Source organism: Lissotriton helveticus, chromosome 8 (genome assembly GCF_964261635.1).
Source record: "Lissotriton helveticus chromosome 8, aLisHel1.1, whole genome shotgun sequence".
Classification (NCBI taxonomy): Eukaryota; Metazoa; Chordata; class Amphibia; order Caudata; family Salamandridae; genus Lissotriton; species Lissotriton helveticus.
Genome location: NC_136069.1, coordinates 407,406,536 through 407,432,403, shown reverse-complemented (window position 1 = coordinate 407,432,403; position 25,868 = coordinate 407,406,536). Strand labels below are relative to the sequence as shown.

At 47.2% G+C, this 25,868-nt stretch overlaps 1 protein-coding gene across 5 annotated transcripts in view; it reads left to right on the top strand.

Moving 5' to 3' along the window:
* PROSER1 (proline and serine rich 1) overlaps positions 1–25,868 on the top strand; it is a 209,071-nt gene that overhangs the window by 90,670 nt on the left and 92,533 nt on the right. For all 5 annotated transcript variants that reach the window (XM_078657239.1, XM_078657238.1, XM_078657236.1 and 2 more), the window contains one exon: positions 17,778–17,856. In XM_078657239.1, the coding sequence (XP_078513365.1) occupies positions 17,778–17,856 (79 nt within the window). The remainder of the gene's footprint in view (positions 1–17,777; positions 17,857–25,868) is intronic.

Sequence of the window (25,868 nt, the reverse complement as noted above, 5' to 3'; positions counted from 1 at the left end):
CCGGAAACAAGCTTTCGAGGATCGGTTTCTGACATTACAGCCGTCTTCAGCCCAGCTTGCTTGAATTCAGTGGCTAAGTGAGCAAGGGACTCACGTCTGAGCATACCCTGCCAACCTATGGTGAACAAAGCGGTACAAAAGAGGGTGGTGATGGATGCAGCATCTGAACCAAACACTCACACCCAGTCAACAGATCTGGATTTAATCCATCACCGTTCTTTAGCCCACTCTGCCACCCCAGTTCAGACATGGCCATATGCAAATCAGTCTGACCCTGTGCCTCATGGGAACAGTCCAGCCTGAACTGCCAAGCCATGCCTTCCCTGGACCGGAAACAAGCTTCCGAGGACAGGTTTCTGGCATTACAGCAGTCTTCAGCCCGGCTTGCTTGAATCCAGTGGCAAAGTGAGCAAGGGACTCGCGTCTGAGCATACCCTGCCAACTTATGGCGAACAAAGCGGTACAAAAGTGGGTGGTGATGGACGGAGCATCTGAACCAATCAAACACTCACACAGGGAATTAACTTTTTCATTTCTAAAAGTTCCATTTTTGTGATAGGGGTGTAAACAAATACTCGTTCTAGACCACCACCCTCTTTCTTGACTGGATGCACTTCTCGTAACGGATTCTGTCTGTCTATGTAGAATGATTTACTTTCTGGGGGTGAGACGTGAACAAAATGTGGATTCAGAAACGTTCGGTATTTGTGGCGCTGTTCTAGAATGACACTAATTAAATCGGTACCTAGACCTTTCCATCTGTATTGGAGTAACTCGTTTAATACATCATGTAAAGGACCTGGATCAGAATGCTGTTCCTCATACAGTGTAATGAGGTGCTGGACCATATACATACCCACCAGTCGCTGCTCGGCTGGGGGCAGTTTCAGAAACGTTTGGGCCACTATTTCGTCTGGAAAAGTGGTAGAATCAGTAGTCCATCGGACTGCTGATCGGGCTAGTTCTTGTTCATGTATGGTACTAAGCTCGCTATAACCTATTCGTGATTTCAGAATGGGGATGGTGATGGACGGATATATTTTGGGCAGAGCTGCATATAATCAATTTCTCTTTGAAACCTGTGCCCTCAGTCTCTTATGTATTCAACCTCTTCTCTGTGCATACAAATTATGTCTCTTTTTAAAGTGCTGCAACTAATCAATTTCTCCTTAAAGCCTGAGCTGTAATCCGCATTTTCATATGTATTCCACCAAAAGCGCTTTCAGATTCCCTGTATTCATATGCACTGAGCTACTAGAGATGTAGCCTAACGCTGCAGCTACAATTGACTCCACTCCAATCTATCCTAGGCCTCTCCAGTCTTCCCCACTCTGCTCCATTCTACCCCAGTCTAGCCCATTCCCCTTCAATGTACCTCAGTCCACTCCACTCTGTCCCAATGTACCTCACTGCACTCCAGTCTACTCCAATCCACTCCACTCTACCCAAATCCAATATACCCAAATCCAACCCACCACTCTACTCCACCTCACTCCAATCCAGTGTACCACAATCTATTTCACTATGCTCCGATCTACCACACTCCAGTCTACCCCATCCCACTCTAAACTACCCATCTACATCACTCTACCCCAATCTGCCCCACTCCACCCCAGTCTACCCCTTTGCAGTCTTCCCCAGTCTACAACATTCCAGTCTACCCAGTCCACCCCACCCCAATCCACTACACTCAACCCTAACCCACTCCACTTAACTCTCCCTCAATCTACCCAACTCCACTCTTCTCCACTCCACTCATCTCCAGTATACCCCATTCCATTCCAGTCTACCCAACTCCACTCCAATTGACCACAATCTACCCCACTCCACCCCATCCCACTCTTACCGCCACTCTACTCCAATCTATCCCACTCCGCTCCTTTCTATCCCACTTCACTCCAATGTAGCCAACTCCAATCTACCCCACTACAGTCTACCCCAAAGCACTCCAATGTACCACACTCCACCCCAGTTTACCCCAACCCACCCTACTCCAATCATTCCCATTCCACTCCGGCCTACCCCAGTCTACCCTACTTCACTCCAGTCTACCCCACTACAGTCTACACACCCACTCCAATCTACCCAACTCTTTTCTAATCCAGCCCAGTCTACCTTCTTCAATCTACCCCTCTCCATCCCAATCTACCCCGCTCCATCCCAATCTACCCCACTCCATCCCAATCTACCCCACTCCGCCCCACCCCAGTCTTTCCCACCCCAGTCTATCCCACCCAGTCTATCCCACCCCAGTCTATCCCACCCCAGTCTATCCCACTCCACTCTATCCCACTCCACTCTATCCCACTCCACTCTATCCCACTCCAATCTACCTCACTCTTCCCCAATCTACTCCACTCTACCCCATTCCACTCCAATCTACCCCATTCCAGTCCACCCCAGTCTACCCAGATCCACCCTACTCTATCCCAATATACACCATTCCACTCTGACCCAATGTTCCACACTCCATTCCAGTCAACGCCATTCCATCCTGGTCTACCGCATTACACTCCAATCTACCCAACTCTACTCCAGACTAATTCACTCCACTCTACTCTAGTCCACCCTGCTCCACTCCAATATACCACAATCTACTACACCCCTATCTACCCCACTTCAGGGTACCCCAATCTACCCCACTCCACCCCAATCCATTCTACCCCAATCCACCCCAATGAAGACCACTCTCCACCAGTCCACCCCACTGCAATCTACTCCACCCAGTGCACTCCACTCTACCTCACTCCATCCAAATCTACCCCACGCCACTCCAATGTAGCCCAATCTACCACACTCTAATCTTCCCCACTCCGCTCCAACCTACCCACTCCACGCCTATCTACCCCAATCCACACACTCTACCACACTCCACTCTACCCCTCTCCACTCTACCCCTCTCCACTATATCCCACTGAAATCTACCCCGCTCAAATATACTGCGCTCAAATCTACCCCACTTTACTCCAATCTATCCACTCCACCCTCTACACCAGCCCACTCACCCCTACTCCACTCTATCCCACTCCAATCTACCCCAAACCACTCCACTTTAGTCTACCTCACTCCACTCCAGTCTACCCCAGTACAACCCACTCTATCCCACTCTGTACCACTCAACTCCAACCAGACCCAATCTATCCCACTCCACCCCAGTCTACCTCACTACACTCCTATCTACCCACTCAGCTCCACTCTATTGCAATCTACTCCAATCTATCCCACTCCACTCGAATCCGCTCAATCTACCCCACTCCACCCCAATCTCCCCATCTCCACTCTACCCCAATCCACTCACCCCACTCCACTCCTTTCTTCCCCACTCCACCCTAACCCAGCCCCATTCACCCTACCCAAGTCTACCTGACCCCAATCTACCCCACGTGAACCTACCCCACTCCACCCCAGTCTACCCCACTCCACTTCAATCTACCCTGGTGCACCCCACCCCATTCCATTCTACCCCACTTCAATCTACCCCTCTGCTCAACTTCATCCCAATCTACTGCACTCCAACTCCAGTCCACCCCAATCTACCCCACTGTACCCCACTGTACCCCAATCTACCCAACTCAAAATCTACCCTACTCTACCCCACCCCACCCCACTCTAATCTACCACACCTACACTTTAATTTACCCCACTCCACTCCAATATACCCCAATCCACACCAATCCACCCCACCCTCCACTCTAGGCTACCCTACTCTGCTTCGATCTACCCCACACCACTTTACTCACACCCACTCCACTAGAATCTACCCCACTCCAATCTACCCCATGGCACTCCAATCCACCCCAATGTATCTCATTTCACTCTACCACACTGCACTCCAATCTACCCACTCCACCCAGTACACCCCACTCTATCCCAATCTACACCACTCCACTCTGACCTGATCTAACACAATCTATTCCAATCTACCCTAATCCAGCTCAATCCTAACTAACCCACTTCAATCTACCTCACTGTACTCAACTCTACCCCACCCCAATATAACCCACCCCACTCCAGTATACCTCACTCCAATCTACCCCGCTTCACCTCAATCTACCCAAATCCCCCCAGTCCACACCTATCCAATCTACCCTACCCCACTCCACCCAATCTACCCCACTTCACTACACTCCAGTATTCCCCAATCTACTCCACTCCAGTCCACCCCACCGCACTCCAGCCTAATCTACCCCTCTCCACTCCAGTCTACCCCACTCTACCCCAATCTGCCTCAATCCACCCCACTTTATACCAATATACACCTCTCCACTCCAACCGGAGTTAATCTGCCACACTCCATTCTAATCTACCCCACTACACTCCAATCCACCTCAATCAGCCCCACTCTGACTCCATCCACCACATTCCAACCTGCCCCACCCCACTCTACCCTACTCCAATGTACCAAACAAGAGTATACCCCACAAATATACCACACCCCAATCTACACTATTCCAATTTACTCAAGTCTACCCCACTTCACCTGTCTACTCTAACCCAATCGCCCATTCCAATCCACACCACTCCAATCTGACCCAATCTAACACACCCCATTCCAATCTACCCCACTACACTCCAGTCTACCCTACTCCAATCCAATCTACCCCTTACCACTCCACTGTACCTTAATCTACCTCACTCCACTCCAGTGTACCCCACTCAACCCCACTTGACACTTCCCGAATCCACTCCATGCCCCTCAACCCCAATCTACCCTATTCCAAACCACCCCATGCCACTCCAGGCTTTCACACTCCTCTCCAGTATACCCCATCTATTCCACTCCCAATCTATCTCACGCCTCTCCACCCCAATCCACCCCATGCCACTCCAGGCTTTTCAAGTCCTATCAGTATACCCCATCTACCCCACTCCAATTCACCACACCCCATTACAACCTACCCCATTACAATCTACCCCACTGCAGTCTACCCCGTCCACTCCTGCCCAGTCTACCCCACTCTACTACAATCTACACCACTCCACCTCACTTCCACTCTATCCCACTAACGTTTGCTGTGTGTCTCACATGTCCGCCGGTGCAGAGCTGGGGGTCACTCATTCAAAGCCCAAGCCCCCGCACTATGGAACTCTATCCCACTGGCTGCCCGCAGCACCCACGACCACTGGGCTTTCAGGAAACTGATTAAAAATTGGCTTTTCTCCTCCATCTATCCTCATTTCTTCTGCTCACCTGTCCGCTAGCGCTGGGACGCCCTGTTGCTGGGGCAGCCATGCGCTCTATAAAAACCCCTAACATAACATGCTGAACAGCAGCCACATTGGTGCACAACATGGCTAAAAACATTGCCAACGCCAACAGCTCTCACATAGGCGAGATCTAGTGTTGTTGCCAATGCTTGTTAATACATATGTCTGAGTTAGGCCCTAAACCTCCCACAGGGCAGGGTGCATTCTATTAAAGAAGTTTGACATGTACTCTTAAGTTTTATATGTTCTTGTAGTGAAAAACTCCTAAATTTATTTATAACTACAGTGGGGACTACCGCTCCCTTAGGATGGCATTGCTTACCCTGGTATATTTAACAAGTGATAACATTTGCTTGGAAACGGGTAGAAATGTCATGTTTGGTGTTTAAATAATTGTCATTTAAAAGCCTCTTTAACCTGTTGGCTGCGGGGGTTATTCCCCTGCTGTACTGGGGGGCGCGCACAGCGCCCCGGTGCTTATTTTAGAGGTTTTATATAGCGCTGGCTGGACCCAGAGGTATCTGAGTGCTTTACATTGTAACAAAAAGGTGTTTAAATACAGGTACAGTGTGTATAAGTACAGAAAGTTGATTCATAAATGAGCAGTCCACATAGGATAAAGGTTAAACTAGATGAAAAAGTAAAAAAAAACAATTGCTAAAAACAATGAGATATACAATATAGAGGTCGCAGTTTGGTGGGAAGGTTCGATGTAGTATACCTAGGAGCAGGAAGGACAAAAACGTGAAAGAAAACTGAAGGTCATAAAGTGTAGTAAGGAACGGGAGATAAAGGAGAGGCAAGGAGGGGAGGTAAGGTGATCAGATTGAAGGGGAAGGGAAGGAGGGGGGGGGGGGCAGGAGGGGGGTCACTAGCCGTAGGCGGAGCAGCTGAGTGGGGGGATGCTGAGAGGTCGAGGCCACTCGGGAGGTATTAGAAGCCCCCGTATTTATTAAGGAGAAGAAGTTTGAGTTCTTTTTTGAAGCTGGGGTAGGACGGGTTACAACGGAGGTCTGTTGGGAGGGCATTCCAAATAAGTGGGGCATTGCCTGAAAAGGAGCGTGACTGAGTGGAATTCTTTTTTTGAAGGGGGGAATAAGTAGGAGGGTGTTAGAGCTTCTCAGGGATCGCGTGCAGCCTGCTTTGGTCAATTTGATAGCAAGGTATGTCGGTGTGATTTGGTGGAGGATTTTGTGCGTAATGCAGGCGGTTTTATACGTGGATCCGCCTTCAATGGGGAGCCATTTGAGGTTTTTGAGGGCGGGAGAGATGTGGTCAAATAGTTTGAAGTCTGTGATAAGCCTGGCCGCGAGGTTGAGCACTGATTTTAGAGGTGGGTTTTGGGAATTCCGGTGAGGATGGCATTGCCGTAATCCATGCACGATAGAACAAGAGATTGAACTGCTAGTTTAAAATCATCAATGGGGATGAAGGGCTTAATTCTCTTAAGGTTACGGAGGGTAAAGAGGGCTCCTTTGGCAGAGTTTTTGATGTGTACGTTGAGAGATAGGCGGTTGTAAAGGGAGATGCCCAAGGATTTGACTGAGGTGGCTAGGGACAAAGGGCAGTTGAGGGCATTAAGGTGTGTGATCCAATTTTGAATGGGGAGCTGGTTGTTTTTTGGGGAGAAAAGAATAATTTCAGTTTTTTTAGGGTTAAGTTTGAGGTAGTTCGAGTGGAACCAGGCTTGAATTTTGATGAGGGTGTTGTTGAGGTGGAGGATGTCAGCATGGGTTTTTATCTTATGGTAGAGTTGTGTATCGTCAGCGTAAAGATGGTAGTTGATCCCGGCTTGTTTGAGAATGAGGGTGAGGAGTTCCATGTAGAGGTTAACGAGAGAGGGAGAGAGTATGGATCCTTGCGGAACTCCTAGAGAAATGGGGGAGGGGTTCGATAAGCAGTTGTGGATTTTAATTTGTTGAGCACGGTGTTGCAGGTATGAGACAAACCAATTATGAGTCATACCATTAAGACCGAATCGTTCTCTAAAGACTTTGAGTAGAACAGAATGGTAAACGCTATCAACGCTGCGGAGAGATCGAGGAGGATCAATAGGCTAGATTCGCCATTGTCGAGGGAGTAGTGAATGTCATCTACAATGTTAAGCATGGCGGTTTTGGTGCTGCAACCTTTCCTGAAGCCTGATTGGAGGGGGTCAAGTAAGTTAAAAAGTTCAATGTGTCTGTCAAGCTGAAGAAAGACACATTTTTCAAGGGCTTTCGAGAGAAGAGGCAGATTGGAAATAGGACGGAGGTTGTTGAGGTCATTACGGTCGGCAGTAGGGTTTTTGAGAATGGGGGGATTTAGCCCAGTTGAAGGGAGGTGGGGACACAGCTGGTGGCTAGGGAAGTGTTAATGATCGAGGTCCAGGAAGGGGTAATGATGTGTTTGAGGTTTTGGACAAGTTTAGAGGCGAGGGGGTCTTTGGTGTGGGAGGAGGATTTAAGTTTCGCAATGATGTCAAAAACATCTCTTTCAGTAACTGGCTGGAAATTATGCCAGGCGGCGTTATTTTTAAGGAGAGTGTTAAGGGGATTGGAATCGTGGAGGGTGGAAGGAATGGAGGGGAACGGGATATTAGTGTTATGTAGGATCACGGAGGGAGCGGGGGGGAGGGGGAGGGATGCGGGTGAGTTAGGGGAGATGTCCAAAATGGAGGTAGGGGTCGGAGTCTGGAGGAAGGATTGTTCTATTCTAGCAATTTTTTCAGAGAAAAAGAGGGCTATTTCTTCGCATCTAGTGGTCGAGGCCAGAAGTATAGGAGGAGTGGATGAGGTGTGATTGCGAACAATGTTAAACAGTTCTCTGGGTCTATTTTTGGCTCAGTCCAGTTGTGCTCGGAAAAAGGATGCTTTTTGTTTAAAGATGTGTTTTTTGTAAGATGATCTTGCAAGTCTGAGGCGAGCTAGGTGCAAAGAGGTAGGGTGCTGTCTCCACTTTCTTTCCGTCCGTCTAAGTGAGCGTCTTTCATTATTAAGCTCTGTATTAAACCTTGATTTGGAAGGAATGGTTCTTTGGTTTTTAAGCTTCAGCGGGGCCAGGAGGTCCAGGGTATCCACGACTGCTTTGTTGTAGTGTTCAGTAAACTCATTCACGTTCAGTGAGGGAGGGATGGCGAGAAGTTGGGCATGGAGTTTGGATTCCAGTAAATCAGGGGGGATATTATTAAGATTTCCCGACAGTTTCATGGGTTTAATGATTTTCGAGGGAGGAGGGATGGCAGAGACCGCTATAGAGGACAGAAGAAGATGATGGTCGGACCAGTCGATGGGAACGATGTTTGATAGGAGGGCTAGATCTTTGCTTGTAATGCTGGCATCTAGGTTTGCTCCTTTGGAATGGGTCGAAGATTTACAAAGTTGCTCGAGGTTATTGATCTCGAGAAGGTTGGATAGGAGGGTGATAGAGGGGTTATTGGTCTCATTCCAATGGAGGTTGAGGTCTCCCAGGAAAATGTTTTGGGAGTGTGAACGTGACGATTGTGTAAGAAGGTCGGATAGCTCATCAACGAAGGGATGTGTATTGCCGGGAGGGTTATATATGTTGTGAAGGCGAATGGGTTGGGAGCCGTGAATTTTGAGTTCAGCTTCGAGGTATTCAAGGGTGGAGTAATTAGTGTTATTGACAAGGGAAAGTTGTAATTCCTCTTTGAAGATGATGGCAACACCACCGCCTCTTCGGATGGGCCGGTCTTTTCTGAGAATAGAGTAGCCCGTAGGGGCGAGGAGGTCAAAGATGCTTGTCGAGTGGTCATTGAGCCAGGTTTCCGTTAGGAACGCGATGTCGATGGATTCACTAAGAATAGTTTCAGAGATTTCAGTGGCATGTCGAACAGCGGACCGACAATTGACAAGCATGCAGGAAAGAGGTTTAGGGGGAGTTTTGGGGAGTGGAAGGGAGTGGATGGAGGTGAGTTGGGGAGGTGGCCTAGGTGAGCTATGTGAGAGGGGAGTTTGGCTAGACCCAATATGACAGGGATGCTGGAGACAGGGGGAGGCTGGATATTAGTGGGTGAGCAGGGAGGGTAGGATTTGCAGAAGTCTAGGATCTCCATAGGTGAGAGGGGGCAGGAGGTGCGGAGAGGTCTGTGTACGCGGCAGTGTAGAGGAGTTGTGCAAAATGGTTTGGGGGTAGTGGGATTAATATGTCTGGTGTGAGTGGAGTTTATCCAAAGTGGGAGGGCAATGTTTTTGCGGGAATAGAAATCAGATCTAAGATGAGCGAGATCTCTAGTGAGAGTGGCGAGAATGCGTTCAATGTTGCCAAGAGAGTTAGATATAAGACAAAGGTGGGAAATTGGAGAAGGTGCAGGGAGCGGCACGGGGTGTTCATAGTAGGGCAAGAGGAGAGGCATGGAGGGGGAAGGTGGGTATATGGCCATAAAGGGTGAAGGAGGTGAAGAAGGAGGGGCAGGATTGTTCGGAAGTAGGGTGAAGGGCGGGTCAGGATGGTGAGAGTCATGAGTTTCAAAGGGAGAGAGGATGGGTCTAGGGGAGGAGGTGTAGGGGCTATTCTGGAAAAGAGTGCGAGGCGGTTCGGGGTGGTGGGTGCAATGAGTTTCGGGGGGAGAGAGGATGGGTTTAGGAGAGGAGGAAAAGGGTGGGGTCAGAGGAGGAGGGGAAGGGCACGGAGAGTCCGTAGGGGGTGGGGGTTAGCACACGTGGCGTGGGGAGTGAGACGTGAGGGAGGGCAGGTCGTGTGTGCGGGGCATTGGAAGCTGCGGGGAGTAGGGAGGACCTGGGGAAGAGGATGGACCGTGGGAGTAGGAAGGGCCGGAGGGCTGAGCAGGGGGGTGGAGGTCAACAATTGTATGGCATTATTGGACGTGGACATGGTCAGCAATTGAATGGCATTGTTGGACGTGGACATGTCTGTAGAGGGGTGTAAAGGATAAGGGAGAGGGTTTAAAGTGGAGGGCAAAGGATGAGAGGGGGGGAAGGTTGTTGGCGGAATTGTGAAGTTGGATGGTCAGCAATTGTAAGGCATTGTTGGACGTGGGCACGTCTGCTGAGGGGAGTATAGGATGAGAGAGAGGGGTTAAAGAGGAGGGCAAAGGATGAGAGGGGGGAAGGTTATTGGCGGACTTGTGAAGTTGGATGGTCAGTGATCTGAAGTGAAATTGAAAGGTGTTGATGTGGGTAACGGCAGCTTGGATGAGGATGTTTCTGGTTTTAAAAATGGATATGTCGATTTCCCCAGGAAAGGTAGGAGAGGGAGTCGTGGATAGTTTGTGGCCATGGGGGATTTTGAGGCACTTCGTGACTGGGAGAGATTGTAGGAAATTGCTTTTCCATTTAGAGGGGCGTTTGGAATAGAAAATGTAGTTGGTAATAATAGGTGTGGTAAGGCTGTAGTAGTTGTCAACGATGAATGTTTCAGGGTTAAGGATGAGAAGGTTGTGTTTGACTTTTGTTTTGTGCGTATTTTGAGAGATTGGGAGGGTAGAGAATGGACCAAGAGTTTGGGCCGTGTTTGGATAGATGCAGGGGAGGCATAGTAGGGTTGTGTGGAGGGGGCACTAAGAGGGAAGAGAGGGAGGTCAAAGGGGGTGTGGCGGGCGGAGGTAGGGGAGGGAGGTTAAGGGGGGTGTAGCAGGTGGTTGTAGGAGAGGAGGGGGGAAGTGAGCAGTGGAGGACGAGAGTGTAAGAGGAGGTTATGAGGAGGCTAGGGCAATAAGTAAGAAAGGACAAAGGAATCAGGCTGGTGCGAGGGGAGGGCTATGGTAAGGGAGTCTCCTCAGACTGAAAGGCAGCAGTCGGAGTTCCCACAGCTATTGAAACACGGCAGTCAGGGTAAGCCCCAGCGTAAGGGAAGGTAGGGAGAAAAATCCACAAGCTCGGATGCAACAGACGTGCCAGTGAGAAGCCCCGTCAGGGCCAAGTAGGGGGGCTTATCACAGAGAGGAAAAGGGCGCAAGGGTGCATACACCATCATTTGGAATCTTGGGTACAAAGAGCTGGACACACAGGACACTCACAGCAGTGGAGCAGTACAATCAGGGGCGGATTGGCAAGGCGGGCATTCGGGCATGGGCCGAAGGGCCGGTGCCTCAGTGCCCTCTGTGGGCCGTTTTTTTCTCCTCTGTCCCAGTCCACAGAGAGTGGACTGGGAAAGGGGAGAAAAAAAAACGGCCCACAGAGTGCACGGAGACAGACAGAGAAAAAGAAAGCAGCCTCGCTGTGCGGCCGGACAGCGATTGTCAGCTGTGGCCTCTCCTTCACCCCTGCCCTGCCAAGCAATCAAGCTGAGGCTGAGCTGGGGAGGGGTGATTGTTTGCAAGAATCGGCCTCCCTGGGGGCCAGGTGTTTCTCAGGCCTTTGAGCCATTTGCACCTTGGCCCCCTGGCCCCCATGCAGCCCAGAAACGGTGTTAGTCTTAACACCTCGCCCACAGCCCTTCACATTCAGGGAATAGTGGGCGAGGAAGAATGGGTTTTGCTGTGGGGGCCAGGTGATGTTTGGAATTTTTTTATTTTATTTATTTATTTATGCGATTTTATATAGCGCGGACTTTACCCGAAGGTGTCTGAGCGCTTCACTCTAGGAACAGCAATAATCCATGAGGAGAAAAATGACAAGTGGACAAATTACAAAAGCAAACGTTACGTTACATGAATCAAAAGTGACAATAGTGAGCAACCAAAATACATGAGGTAGCAATCAGTACATTACAGGAGGAAAAAGTGATATGTGTGCAGGTTACAAAAGCGTACAAAGTACAAGTAGAGGTATAATACTGCAATAAGTGGCAGACACTCCAGCACAAGAACAAATGTTACGTAGGCAATGGTGGCACTTGTGCAAGTATCTAAAGCAAACAAAAGTGAGAGGTAGCATACAGTGTGATACCAGAGAAAACTGACGTGTGCAAGTTACAAAAGGGTACCATACACAGGTACAAGGGTAATACTACAGTAAATGGTAAACACTCAAACTGCCAGAACACACTGGGAAGGCACTTCCCATGCACCAGCTTCACCTCAGCCTCCCCCCTGGCTACCTTGGATGACCCAGAAAGCTGTGTTTTGTGCTCCCCTGCCAGGACATTTTCCCGAGGCCTGGAGGGCTGATTAATTTACTAATTGCAGGGACTTTACCTCTGTTCATGTGCTCCTGAGCTGAAGGTCTGGGGAGGGCTAAGTAGGTTAGTAATAGCAGAGGCTTTGCTGCTTTTCAGGTGCTCCTGTGCTGGAGGGCTGGAATAATTTTGTGACAGAAAGGGGCCTTGCTATTTTTTTTAGTTGCTCAGCATGTAGGCCATTGTCACCTTGGCCCTGTGTCCTGTGCAAGAACAGTATCCTCCCACTTTCATTCCTTGTCTGTGCAAATGGTGTTTCGTGAAAGGGCACGCCCCTTGAATGTGTGCCACGCCCCTTAAATATGGGCCACGCCTCTTGAATGTGGGCCACTTTTTTCGACAGTGCCCGGGCCGAATTGTGATCCCAATCCGACCCGGAGTACAATTATAACGTTAAAGACACCTACATCTTGCGAATGGTGGCATCGAGAGTTAGGCACATCGTAAATCACACATCGAACAATACACTCCAGTAAATCAGGGCTGATTGGGGGGCAGATGTTGGTAAACAATGACAATAAAGGTGAGGCATAGGCCAATTTGGCAAGAGAAAATTGGTGGCAGCCTCAACATAAATTTAGCAATGAGGGGTTCAGGGTCTTTCGAGGCTGCAGCTGTGTGTATCAGGGGGAGCGTGGACATGCAAATCCCATTAGTTCAACATTGCAGGATACTGTCACTCCAGTCCGACATCCGTAATTGGTCAAATAGGAAAAACAATGAGGTGCGAAATTCAGGGTGAGACCATTAGGGGGAGCTCCAGGCTAAGGAATGGTCTGAAGGACTGGATCGAGGACTGGATCAGTATAAGTTCACAGAGAAGAGAAATCAGGGGTGTTGCTGTAGAAAGGGGCACTGTTCTTTTCTTTTTTCTCTTCTCTCTGTTGGTTTCGCGTCCATCTTGAGGAGCCTTGAAGGCTTCAGACCCCGGCTAGACGCCATTTTGTTGGACTTTTTAAAGGGGGGGACATGATTAGCTCCAAAACAACCAAGAGATCACATAGTTATGTCGCAACCGTGCATCTACCACCCCTTTTAGCGCTGCCTCAACTCCTCTAATTCACATTAGCCCAGTTGGTCTCCCTACCCCAAAGCCACTAATAAAGTAGCACTCCTTCACGTGTCTCCACTCGCATCATAACAGCAAATGAAGCGATGCTTGGTGAAGGCAGAAGGCAGCCTTAGTGAGGCAGGCCCCGATCGGTGCTGGTGGGGGGTTCACAACAGTTAACTAAATTCTCTGCTGGGAACCTCGGCAGTCTGGTCCCAGTCATAAAGTGAGCAATGGCAAGTCCGAGTGAGCGGACGTACTGGCAGCGGTGAGGCGCTTTGTGGTTCGTAAGCGCTGTCATGGGAGGTGTCGGAGATTAAGAAGCCTCAAGGCACTCTGTCATAAGAGGCTGCGTTAAAGCGTTGTTGTGGTTTCGAGGCCCTCATCTAGGAGAGGTGTCGGCGGAGAAGGGGCCGCAACATTATTATTGCAGGGGATTATCGCAGACCAGCAGTGGGTTAAGGATGCTGAGGTCGAAGTTCAATTTCTGGCCCCCCATGAGGAGAGACGAGCGGCGCATCAGGCGGAGAAGCGGCGTGGAGCTGGGCAGAAAACGGCGTCTTCTGTGGCGCAAGGCTGCATCCCCGGCAATGATGAGGCGCCAAGAACTCACCGTCCGCAGTGTGAGCGCGAACCAGGTGGCAAAAACCCAGTGGCCTTCCAGGCCGGAACCCTCCGCAGTACTGATTTCTGCGTAGAGAGGTTAACAGCCGGGAGGAGCGTCCAGCCCCCGAGGCGAGCGGCGAGGGGGAAAAGTCTCCAGGAAGAAGTGGAGAAGTGTGGCTCACTGGTTAGAGGAGGCAGACCTGGAAGCAGAGGTCAGCCCGGGACTAGGGTTCAATTCCCGGCTCGGCGGGGTCTTGAGTCCTAAAATGTCCATGGACTCGACAATTCTCGCTCCGGTGCCTACTCGATTAACGGGTTCACACTCTGCGACTCTGGGCAATAGCTTGCTTAATCTCCACAACGGCCCCTCGCGGCGGGATGCCTGGCTTTCACCTTGCGGATACCCTGCCGGGGTTATCTCACAGGGGAATACCAGGACGTGTTCCCTAAGCAAGCGCTTAGAAACCGCTTTGTGATTTGCGCTATATAAATTCCTGTACAAGAAGCTGAGGGCCTGCGTCCTCAGTCGCCCAAACCAGGAGGGGAACGGCGATGCAGAGCGGTCCCAATCGAGGCAGTGATGAACGTCGTCCAGGTGAGCAAAAATGACCTTCTTGTCTTTATGGGATCCCGTTACTTATAATGTTGCTTGTGGGTCGAAAGATGCCGGTGGATGGCGGGTCAAACGGGTGATATTGATCGATGCGATTATCCCCTACCCTGAAGCTCCTGCAAGCCACGGTGCTCGTGTGCTCATGACGAGCTGAGCTCGTCACGGCCACACCCGTTTCCTCAGAACGCTCAGCACAGCGGGGGAACTAGCCCCGCGTGTGAGCGTTATGACCGTTATGACGAGCTCAGCTCGTCATGAGCATCGGAGGGGTTAATGGTAAGGTCAGATTTCAAGTCACTATTCTGAAAATGCAATTTTTATAAAGTTGGCATCTTCTTGTCCTAACCAATTTGGTGACTGCAGCCTGTGTCCTCGGTCGCAAGACTATGATTAGCATGGCAGATAACTTTTGAGCATTCCTCCCAGACGGTGAGACAAAGGAAGGTAGATGTTGGCATGATGGGTCATCCTCCAGGATGTGTCTGGCAGAACTGTTTCTAGCCCCACTTACATTTCAAAGGAGCTTCCTCAGCACTCACAAAGAACTTCATACCCGCCTTTGTTCACCCTCAGACCTCTTGAAGCCTGAGCATAGAGGAAGGAAATCCCTGAACCATCTGTGGGGGTCCAAATATTTCTTCCATTTCAAAGCCGACACCAGGTATAAACATAGAACCCTCAGAGTCACTTTTCAGTTTACTCCGGGACCTGCGGAGGGCACTCAGAAAGTCTGCCCTGCACTTGAAAAGACTGACCTCCACTTGAAACGACTGCCCTCCAAGTGGTGCCCACCCAGTACTGGACGCTTGGAGGCAGTGCTAAAGGTAACTAAACAGCCAAAACGCAAAAACCTGGTTAAAGTTTCAGCCAAAAAGTGTTATGAGAATCAACAGAACACCGGGACCCACTTAATCGCCGCTACACCCAAGGTGCATCACCGATTGGCTGATTTTGTTGTGGCTCCCACTCCGTTCTTCTCTGCAGCAGCAGGTCTTGTTCAGCAGGTCCTCTCAGAAGTGGTAGCCATCCTCCGGGTGCCCTCGTCTGCTACAGCCTACCACTTTGTCCCGCTGGAAATGTACTTTAAAAAAAAAAAAAAAAAAATCTTTGTCCAGCGGCTCTCTTAAGATAACACCTCCTCCTCTGACACAGCCAGCTCCCTTGCCCTGCTGAAATTTACCTTCTAAGACATTTTTTTCCCCGAAAATTCTAAGCCCAAAGGTAAGTGGAGACCGCGCCAGATCCCCCTTGTGTATTCCAATCTCACTCCATCGTGGTCAGCCATAACTTTTGGCTTTGCCCTGCACTTGCACGACTAGATATATGCTGTTGGCCCTTTGATCTTTTAGGTGCAAATTTTTACTAATTACATGAAAAATTCATAACTCAGATTCCACTGATTGGATTTTTGTTGTTTTGGTGTCAAATAATTAATTAGATTTTATTCTACATTGCGAAATTAGTGAGGGATTTTTCTTGTGTTGTGTTTTTACTGATTACTCTTTGTGTGCTGCTTAAATACTTTATACATTGCCTCTAAGTTAAGCCTGGCTTCTTTTGTGCCAAGCTACCAGAGGGCTAAGCATGGGTTATTTTATAGAATTTATTTGGTTCATCCTGACACCCATTGTGGTTGTTGCTTGAGAAGGATTCACCGCCTCCCTCAACCAAAAACCCAATTTCTGGCAAAAGATTTGTCAGTGATTCCACAAAATTCCACACTGACTATACATGCAGCCAGGCACCAGATGTGTCTTTATGTCTTGTTTACTAGACAGCACACGCGCTGTCTGTTATGAGACATATTGTCAACTTACAGTAGTCATAAAGCTCACCATCGCTTACTGTTGGTTGGTTTCATGGTAAATAATTTGCCTCTTCTTATTTGTTAGCTTTTGAGGGCTTTACTTTCTCTTCATGCATTTGTTCTTCCCATTGAGCAAGGGCTCATTACTTGTGTCCTTACATGTCCTAGGCTGTTCTTCTTTATTTTGTTTGTTTAAGCCCTCCTCAAGAGTGTTGTCCATCTTTCTCCCTTATGTACTTCTCCTTCCTCCTTTACTCTAATGTGACTCTTTCTCTGACTGTGTGCTTCTCCACTGAGCTCCATCCATAATGTGCTCACCGGCGTGTGCTTCTCCTACCACATTTCTATCTTGCTTGTTTGCTTCTTCCCACAGCTCCGTGTTGCACTGCATCGTCAGTTTGTTTTCCCCATGCTCCACGTTTCTCACTCTAGGTTTGCTTCCATCCCCTGCACCGCCAATGTTGCTTCCCCCATCCTCCTGCTGCTGGTCCAGCCCGCAATCTGTAATTCGAAGTCCCCATGTTGCTTCCCTCCTCCCACCCATTTATTTTTTCGATTGCTGTCCAGTTTTTTCTTTTCCCAAATCTAGGCATTCCACTCTTACTTGTTCAACTATGCCTCTCCATATTTTGACAAAAATGGTACAAACTGCCTTGGTAAGCAAATATTTGAGTAGCAGTTTAGAAGTGTAATACAGTTTATTCAAATGATAGACCAGAGTCCTGCTTGGATTGGTCCCTATTGGAATTGCGTGACTTATTTAGCAAAGATCCTGCTATTCAGGAGTGTGGGCTGCTATTTTGACCATTTCAGAGGTTACGCATTCTGTCTCCACCCCCTCCGGATGCTTTAATGAAGATTATGCTTGAAAGATTCGATGTCGGTCTATGGAAAAAAATTAAAAGTTCTTACACCTAACTAAAGTTTATGCCAAAATACTTAAAAACGGTGACTGTATTGTGGAGATTTAATTTAAGAACACGATTGTAAAATGTTTTACTCCATAATCCATCCAAAATCCTCAAATGCACCCCAGTTTGTTTGCACCCTAAATAAATTGGAGAGTACCCAAATAGAGATGCCACCACGATGCTCTGGGATATCTCCTCAAAATAATGATATTTGAATATCCTATTTATGATCACGCACTTGTGTAAAACTCAACAGCATGAATAGCAGGAAAATTTACATTGAAAATAAAAAAATATTCCTGTTCTATTTCCTTACTTTTGAAATATGATAAATGCATAGAAACACCTTACTTGAGCTAAATTCTATCTGTCATCCATATACTAATATAATGTTTTGTCTGGTCTCATAATAGACCGTTGCAGCTATTAGTTATTATTGACTACTGTACCTGTTTTTTATTCTAATATCATAATTTATTGTAGTAATTTTCTATTTTGCATTAGGCTCCCTCGACATATAATCCACATCGACCCGTTCCCTATCCAATTCCTCCTTGCCGCTCGCATGCAACTATTGCTCCAAGTAAGTTTTTTTCCCTAACCTGTTTTTCTGTGAAACTGCATGTGTTTGGATTTGCTGATAAACCTATTGGGCATCTAGTAGGCTAGGTAGGGGCTCCATTTGGGCATCACTACCATTATTGTGGGCATTGCTTTCAAAACTATTCTCACATATCTTTTCTAACTCCAATCATAGTGTGATTTTGCGGGACTTGGGGCCTATTACGTTTTTTAATTTTGGGGCTGTAGGAAAGCATGTGTTCAAGTGCTGTTTTCTCGCCTTGGTGGCCATTTTGGTGGTGCCGCCAACCTCTGCTGTTAGCGGTCTAACTCCAAGTACTACGGCCCTGTTTAGGATGGCAGGGGAGTGGACAGATACAGTGGACGCACTTAAGGCAAGTCTGTATGCACCCGTCTACAGTCGTCAGGGGCCAGGAACCCTGGTCCGACTCAATCGGAGAGGCAGCTATATACTGCAGACCAGTTAAAGGCAACGCAACCTGCCTGCCCAATTAACTGCTAAGTTTTTGATCTATGGGTGAAGCATTAATTTGTAGTGGCTGTAATTTTTCTTGCCTAACCTCAGCAAATTGTAATGGCTATAATGTTTGAATCAACCTTCTGCTAACGCCCTGACTTAATGACTAGAACGGACGGTCACATTTGTAAGTCACGGGGAGGATCCGGTCATAATAGGAAATGTCACTTTTTTAGCATGAAATGCCGGTCTTTGTTGAAACATCAACATCTGTTTAATCTTCTAAGAGATAACAACCCTGATGCCCTGTTCCTTACAGAGACTTGGCTGCATGAGGGCTCTTCATCTGATGTAAGTGGGGCTCTCTCCTCAACATGTCTATAGTTGGGAAAGCTAGACAAGACAGGAGGGGAGATTGCTATCCTCTTTAATAACGATTTTCAGTGTAAAGTTGAGGAATTCCCTATTCCTGCCTGTTAAGTTCTGCTTTTCGCACTCTCGCTCACACACAGATTCACCCTGTTAGGGGCTTTGATGTATCATCCCCCAAGGTATGCTGGAAATTGGTGTACTTCTTTTCCGGACCTAGTAGCTCCACACATACTAAAATCCGCCAATTTCTTCTTACTTTGGGATATTTATCTCCACCTAGAAAGTACACTCCGAGTTCCCCCTTCATAGGGGATCTGCGTATCATTAATCTGAATTTCAGTAATTCTGCTCCCACTCGTGTGGCGGCCATCTCTGGATCTATTTTTTTCCAGTTTTTCTCCTCTGGTCCAACCACTTTTCCTTGCTTTTAATGTTAGAATTCCGATTTGCCCCTTAACAATTTAACCTAACTACATCTAGGAAATGGTTTAAGTTGAACGTTCCAGCCTTGAATAAGCAACTTCATCGTACCAGGCCAGATTTTTAAAAAACATCTGTTGTGTATCAGGATCTTGTTCACACTTGGCTTATGGAGGCCATGGAGGAAATTTTACAGGCCACTGTAAAATGCTCAGGCCTGTTTCATCCGCTGGCCCCCTGGTTTAACGAAATACTGGGACATGAGAAAAAACAATGCAAGGTTTTGGAAAGACTTTGTAGAAAGCCCTATATGAAGGAAGCTAAAATCAATTATGGAGCAGTGCTAAAAGATATCATGGGCTTTGTTAATCTGCTTGAGCAGTGGTTTACTCAGATAAAAGTTTAAGCGCTCAAAAGTACACTGACACCTTTTAAAGTGGTTAAAGAATTATCAGACTCCTGTAACTTGTCTCCCACAGCCTCTCTTTCTCAGACTCAATGCGAGGAACTATCTCTCTTCTTTGTCCAAAAAGTGGAAAATATTAATTCTCAATTGGCAAAGGACAATGTGAATGTAGCACATTTGAGTAACACTGCTATAGACACCGGTACTCAGTCTTACTCATGGAAGTTTTCTGGGCACTTTGACCAATTCTGGTCTTACATCTAAGTTATGGACATGGTCCTTTTTAGACCTTGTGAGTTTTAAAGCCTTCAATCTTTTAAATTGGGATCCTCACTGGATCGCTTACCGTCTAGCATACTTAGGCAATTGTATTCAAGTCCGTTATTCATGATTAGGGATTTTCTCAACTCCTCTCTATGTGAAGGGTTGGTACCCCAGAAGTGGAAACATGTAATAGTTGTTCCACGTTTGAAGAAAGCCTAATTTTGACCCATCCAATCTGTCTAACCTTCACCCAATTTATCTGCTACCCATTTTCTCCAAAATTCTGGAGAACCATGTTGATGTTCAGCTCACTTCCTTTGTGGAGGCTCAGAAGTTTCTTCACTCATCACAGTAGGGTCTTAGGGCTGGACACAGCCCTGAATCTGCCCTCTTGGGCATAACCCAACACTTGACGCTGCACCTTGATGAGCGCAGAACAACTGCGTGGATTTTTTTTAATAACCAATTTTATTGATTTAGGATACAGTGAGTTGTGTCCATACATCACAATTTGCAGAAAGGATAGAAGAAGAAAAAACGAAATGGCTGTTCAGACCAGCAGCAATTACAACCTCATCCCACGCAGGGGCCTTTAACCTTACACAGTCAGACAGTGATAAGTCAACCATTTTCCACCCCCCCTTTTGAGGACACTCACAGGCCTTGTATGTGGGCTTTTCTTGCTGCACATACCAGTCCACTCCCGCTCGCCAGACTAGCAGCGAGGGTGGCACAGGCTTACTCCATAGACTAGCCATCTCCCGCTTGGCAAGCCTAGCCTGCAAACAGTTGTTCAATGTAGGGGCCCGCTTGTTCCTCCATCAGCCCCAATAAGGCCACTTTAGGGGTCAAGTCGATTGGGCGACCAGAACCGCAGCAATTTCCATTTCCACCCCAGTCCAGAAGGGCCTCACCCGTGGGCAGTCCCATGCTACATGTAGAAGGTCGACAGCTGGCTACTGACAGTGTCCACACAGAAAATTAGCTTCAGGAAACATCTGTTGTATGCGAAAACGGGATAGATAGGTCGCGTGAAGGTAATTTATCTGTACCATACATAAATGTGCAGAAATTGCCAACTCTCTTGGGGCCCTGCAAGCCCCAGCCAGTCATTGTAGTCCAAATACCCCACCCATCCAACCCATTGCTGGTGAAGGGCGTCAAAGAGATCGGGAGCATGGATAATCAATGTGTGGTAGATTTGAGTTATCGCTCTTTTTCTAAACCGTGCCCCTTCAAAACCTTGGCTTCCATTGGGCTGTATTCTGGGAGCTGTGTGCAGAGGGGAGATGTATCATGTCTTAGCTGGAGAAAGCGACAAAACTTGCCTGGGTGAACTGTTCCTGTATCTCTTAGGAGGACATCAGTGTAGTTCGTTTGTAAATGTCTCCCACATATATGATGTCTATCTGGTCCCATTGGTGGAATCCCTTTAGGGCGAAGAGTTGGTGGAGCCATGCGCCACACCACAGAGGGGTGTGCCCAGTTAGCCTATAGTCCCAACAAATCAGACGCAGTGCCACCCTCCAGCATTGTATCACTACCTGGGTTCACAAGGGCATTCCCCTAGACACTGGGTTTCCATAAAGACCGCAGAGCAGTCCTTGAAAGCCTATCGCATGGAGCTCTAGGCGATATGTCAGATCGTCCCATCCTCCTGTGAACCATTTATTAACGGTGACCAATTGCATCGTCAAGTAGTATGCATATATGTCAGAGACCCCCAGTCCCCCATCATAGGGTGACTTCTGTGCTGCCCAATAGGCCACCGTGTGTCAATTCCCAGCCCAGATAAAGGAGTTTAGCAGAACCATTCACTGGGTCTGGGGTATGGGACGTTAGCTAAGATATACAAGTACCGGGGGAGACACATCATCTTAAAAAAGTGCATTTCGCCCCATCGGATTGAGTGGCAGTCATTGCTATTAAAAGAGGTCGTGGTCCAGGGAGGCAGTCAGGCCCTGGAGATTGAGTTTCCAAGCCAAGTCCAGCGAGTAAGATATATGGACCCCAGGTACTTGAATGTGTTACGCCACAGTGGAATAGTTGGGCACCAGCAACCGCCTTCTGCGTCACACCTCTTCTAGTACAGATTTTTCTGAGTTAATAATGAGGCCGGAAGGTTTGCCATAGATGCAAATCATCTCCAGGCAGCGGGGCCAGAGCTCGGAGGATCCCAAAGGAACAGCAAAGCATCATCTGCCTAGAGTACCACTCGATCTTCAAATCCCCTTCCCCATCTCCACCCATTGACCCGTGCTTCGCAGCATAGAAGGCACGCCAATGGGCAAAGTGAGGATCCGTCGGATCGGAAAAGGTGCCGATAATATGCCGTTGAACCAGACCTGTGCTCTGTGGTCGTGATAAAGGAGATGGACTATCCTCTGAAATCTTGGTCCTTGGCCGGCTCACATCATTACGGCTTCCAAAAATTGCCAGGAAAGTGTATCAAAAGCTTTGGTGAAATCTACTAGGAGGTGGGCTAGATTACCCTCCACCATTTGTGTTTAGGAGAGGGCCACTTGTATTCGTCGGATTCAGCAACGCATACTCCTTCCCGGCATGAACCCACACTAGTCCGGATCGATGAGACAGGCAAGGTTGCGCATCAGACAAGCTGCCAGGATTTTGGCGACTATCTTAATTTCTGCATTGATGAGGGAGATTGGGCGGTATGAAGCGCACCGGTCACTCTCATTTTATTGGATCTTAGCACGGCCTTTGATACTGTGTCTCACTCCAACCTGGTGAAGAGATTGTTTCTTCTCCTTGAAGACTCAACTCTGGCTTGGTTTGTATCCTTTCGAAAAGATCATTCGGTTCAAGTTTTTCATTCAGTGCCAGGTACGAAACACAAGCTTTAACCTCAGGAGTCCCTCTGGGTTCTGTGTTGAGCCCTATGCTGTTTAACATTCACGTCCGCCCTTTGGCGGTTGAAGTGGAGAGTTGTGGCTTGACCCTTTTTTCTTATGCAGATTTCACACAGATCATCTTTACCTTGTCATCTGCACAGAATCATGGACCTCCGGATCTTAACCTGGGATATAGTTGCAACTCCTCATGAATGAATAAAAACTCAATCAAGCTCAATGGTGACAAAACTGAGGTCATGATTCTGGGCAAGTGCTCTTCTCTTTAGGGCCTGCAACATTGGCCAGAATATCTATGGGCTCGGCCTACTCCTTCCCAGAAGGTTAAAAAGCTGGGCTTCCTTCTGGATAAGTTATCTATAAAGCCTCAAGTGGCCAAGGTGACTGCCACTTGTTTTGCAGTGCTCAAGTGGCTGAAAAAGATCATTTTGGATGATCTTCGCATCAGCCCAAAGGACTGATTCATGCCCTAATCTTATCTAGATTAGATTATGGCAATGTGCTATACCTAGCAACCGATAAAAATACAATTCCTCAGCTGCAGATAGTGCAGGATGCAGCCGCTAGGTTATTCTACCGGCTTCCAAAATCTGCCCCGGTCTATCTTCTTCATGATCTGCATTGGCTCACTATTTCCAAACGCATTAAATCTTAAGCTTTATGCTACATGTTCAAGGCTAAAGCATGATTTGCAGCGCGCTACATTCAGGAGTTGATGGTGATTTATCATCCCTCTGTCTTTGAGATCTCTGAACTGTACTTTGTTCAATGTACCTAGGTTCCACTTGACTTGTATGAAAAAGCGTTCCTTTGCATCTTTAGGCCTCAAACTCTGTAAATCCCTTTCAGAGTTACTGAGAAACTGTGTGTCACTACTTGCTTTTCGTAAAGGCCTGAAGACCTAGCTTTTCTAGTCTGATGTTCCTACGCACCCCTCCTATCTGTTTTGCACCGAGAAACCCCTTGGTGTAGCTACACAGTTATACATTTCACTAATAAATTTCAATTAATGGTGAGGTAGAGCAACCTGCAAACTTGTACGAGGCTTAGATACAAAATGAGGTTTACTTGGGGTTTTGGAAATATTGGGGAAAAAAAGAATCAGTGGTTAATCCTTTCAATTCTCTTTTTCTATCCGTACGACAAAATGTAGTGCCCCACAATGTCCTTTTGATTTCTAGCTCCTCTTCCCAAAGGAGGTTAGAAATGTGGCTGCCTTTTCAACTTTTCTGCTGGTCTCTGAAAGAGTCGGTTAAATTAAGTAACCCCTTCTCACGACAGTAAATGAAAGGTATTCCCAGAGCCCCTTGTGTGTGTGTGGTTGTTTGAACAGTTGCAGAGTGCAGGCAGCCCACATGTCTGTTGAAAGTTAATCAGATAATAGCAGCGTTTGAAAGCTATACATCCAAGATTTAGGTTCAGTCTCTGGGGCGAGTCACCTATTCATTCGATATACGGCTTGATGAATAGGAGAGATATCTGGAAAAGGGATATTACGTGCTGTAATGCTGACATTTAAGTTGCCTGAGAATATGATGAGGCAGGCAACACTGTTCAGGACAGTGTGCATATACCATGTGGGCAGAGAGATGTGAAACCTACAAGTTGGAAGGGTGTTAATAAAATGTGCTATGAAGTGTGTCAAACGTTCCACGTAAACTGTTACTTCTAGAAATTGAAAACCGTAAATCTTAATCCGAATATTTTCTATTAAAAGAAAGATTAAAAGAAATGTAATTGCGGGTGTGCTCCTTAATAATGTACAAATAGGCACTCGCTTCCATGATGCTCCTATTTATTGGAAACTGCTGCCACCTTTTGTCAGGGCTGAAAATGTATTTTCTTAAACCTATTTTTAAGGTGTCTCCTTTAGACCTTGGACAATGCATCAACCAATTGCTTGCGTTTCTTGTAAGTCTTATATCCCTGCCTGTTATTTGATGGCTTCCCTTCCTCTTTATGTGTTTCTCCCTCCTTGGAGCAAAGCTTCTTTACCATGAGTTATCAAATTACACGTTTTAGCCTTAGCTTTACATAGGCATGACCGATTCAGTTACAGTGTTGTTTTAGAACCTGATGATCGTCATTCACTCAGATTTGTGCAAGTCATTTATTTTCCCTTCAAAGGAATAATATCTAAGGTATACTTAAAACTAAGTCTCATATCAAGCCTCGAGAATCTGGAATATGTACTGAGTATCTCACTCTCAATCCCAACTTGCTTCCCTTCAAGAAAAAGCAAATGGGTGACTTTTACATTTTCAATACTTTACCACCTTGCACCCAGCTAACTATCTTATTGCTTCTCTTCTAATTCTCCCATTTTTAGTATGTCTCCACTCATAGTAACTTTTCCCTACTATTGTATACCTTTTTTCTTTCGTCATATACTATATTGCTTGCCAGGCACTTACTTGTTTTATTTTTTTTAATTTATGGCATCTTGCGTAACTATTGGCCTGTGTGTCTGATTATTTGTTACAAAAAAGTTTATGGACCCTCAAACACACCCTATTAGTGTCCTGCTATTCTGGTTGGTGGACACGAATCCCTGTTGTCACACTCACTCAAAGGGTACCGTGCCCCCATGTTACCTATTAAGGCCACCAATTCACACGTGAAGATAGGGTAAATTGGTGGCCTAAATAGGTATTATGGTGGTGTGGTACCCTAGGAATGAGTGTGACAACAGGGACGTGCTTGCACCAACCAATATATGATGCTAATATACATAAATGATGGTAGTAATACATGCTAGAAAAACCTGAGACAGACAAGAAGGCCTGCCTCGATATGTGTTCCGGTATATGTGTGTCCACTGACTGACAATAGGAGACTTGAAATCTCTATCCCATTCATACTTCGACGCGTGGGATAAAGGCCTAGGCATCAGAGTTGAACCATCAGATGGGTACTGCAGTGGGCAAGAAAGTAGCAGAAATGTTGATTTTTTAAGTGTTTGCTTTGTGGCAACCATCCCAGTTCGTCCCAAGGACAATGAGGTTAGTACTTTTAGGAAAATAGCATCAGTGTGTTCGGTAGAGGAACATTTGCTAGAGAACCTTTACACCGTGTCACACTACGTGAACAAACTTTCTCCAGACTTCTTTGCCTCTATTGTTTGGATCTAAAAGTATATTGTGGGAAGTATAGAAGTCACAGGACTGTTAGTCCATGTGAGATTTTGCTGGGAATGGGTGTAGCAATGAGACGAGTTGGCAATC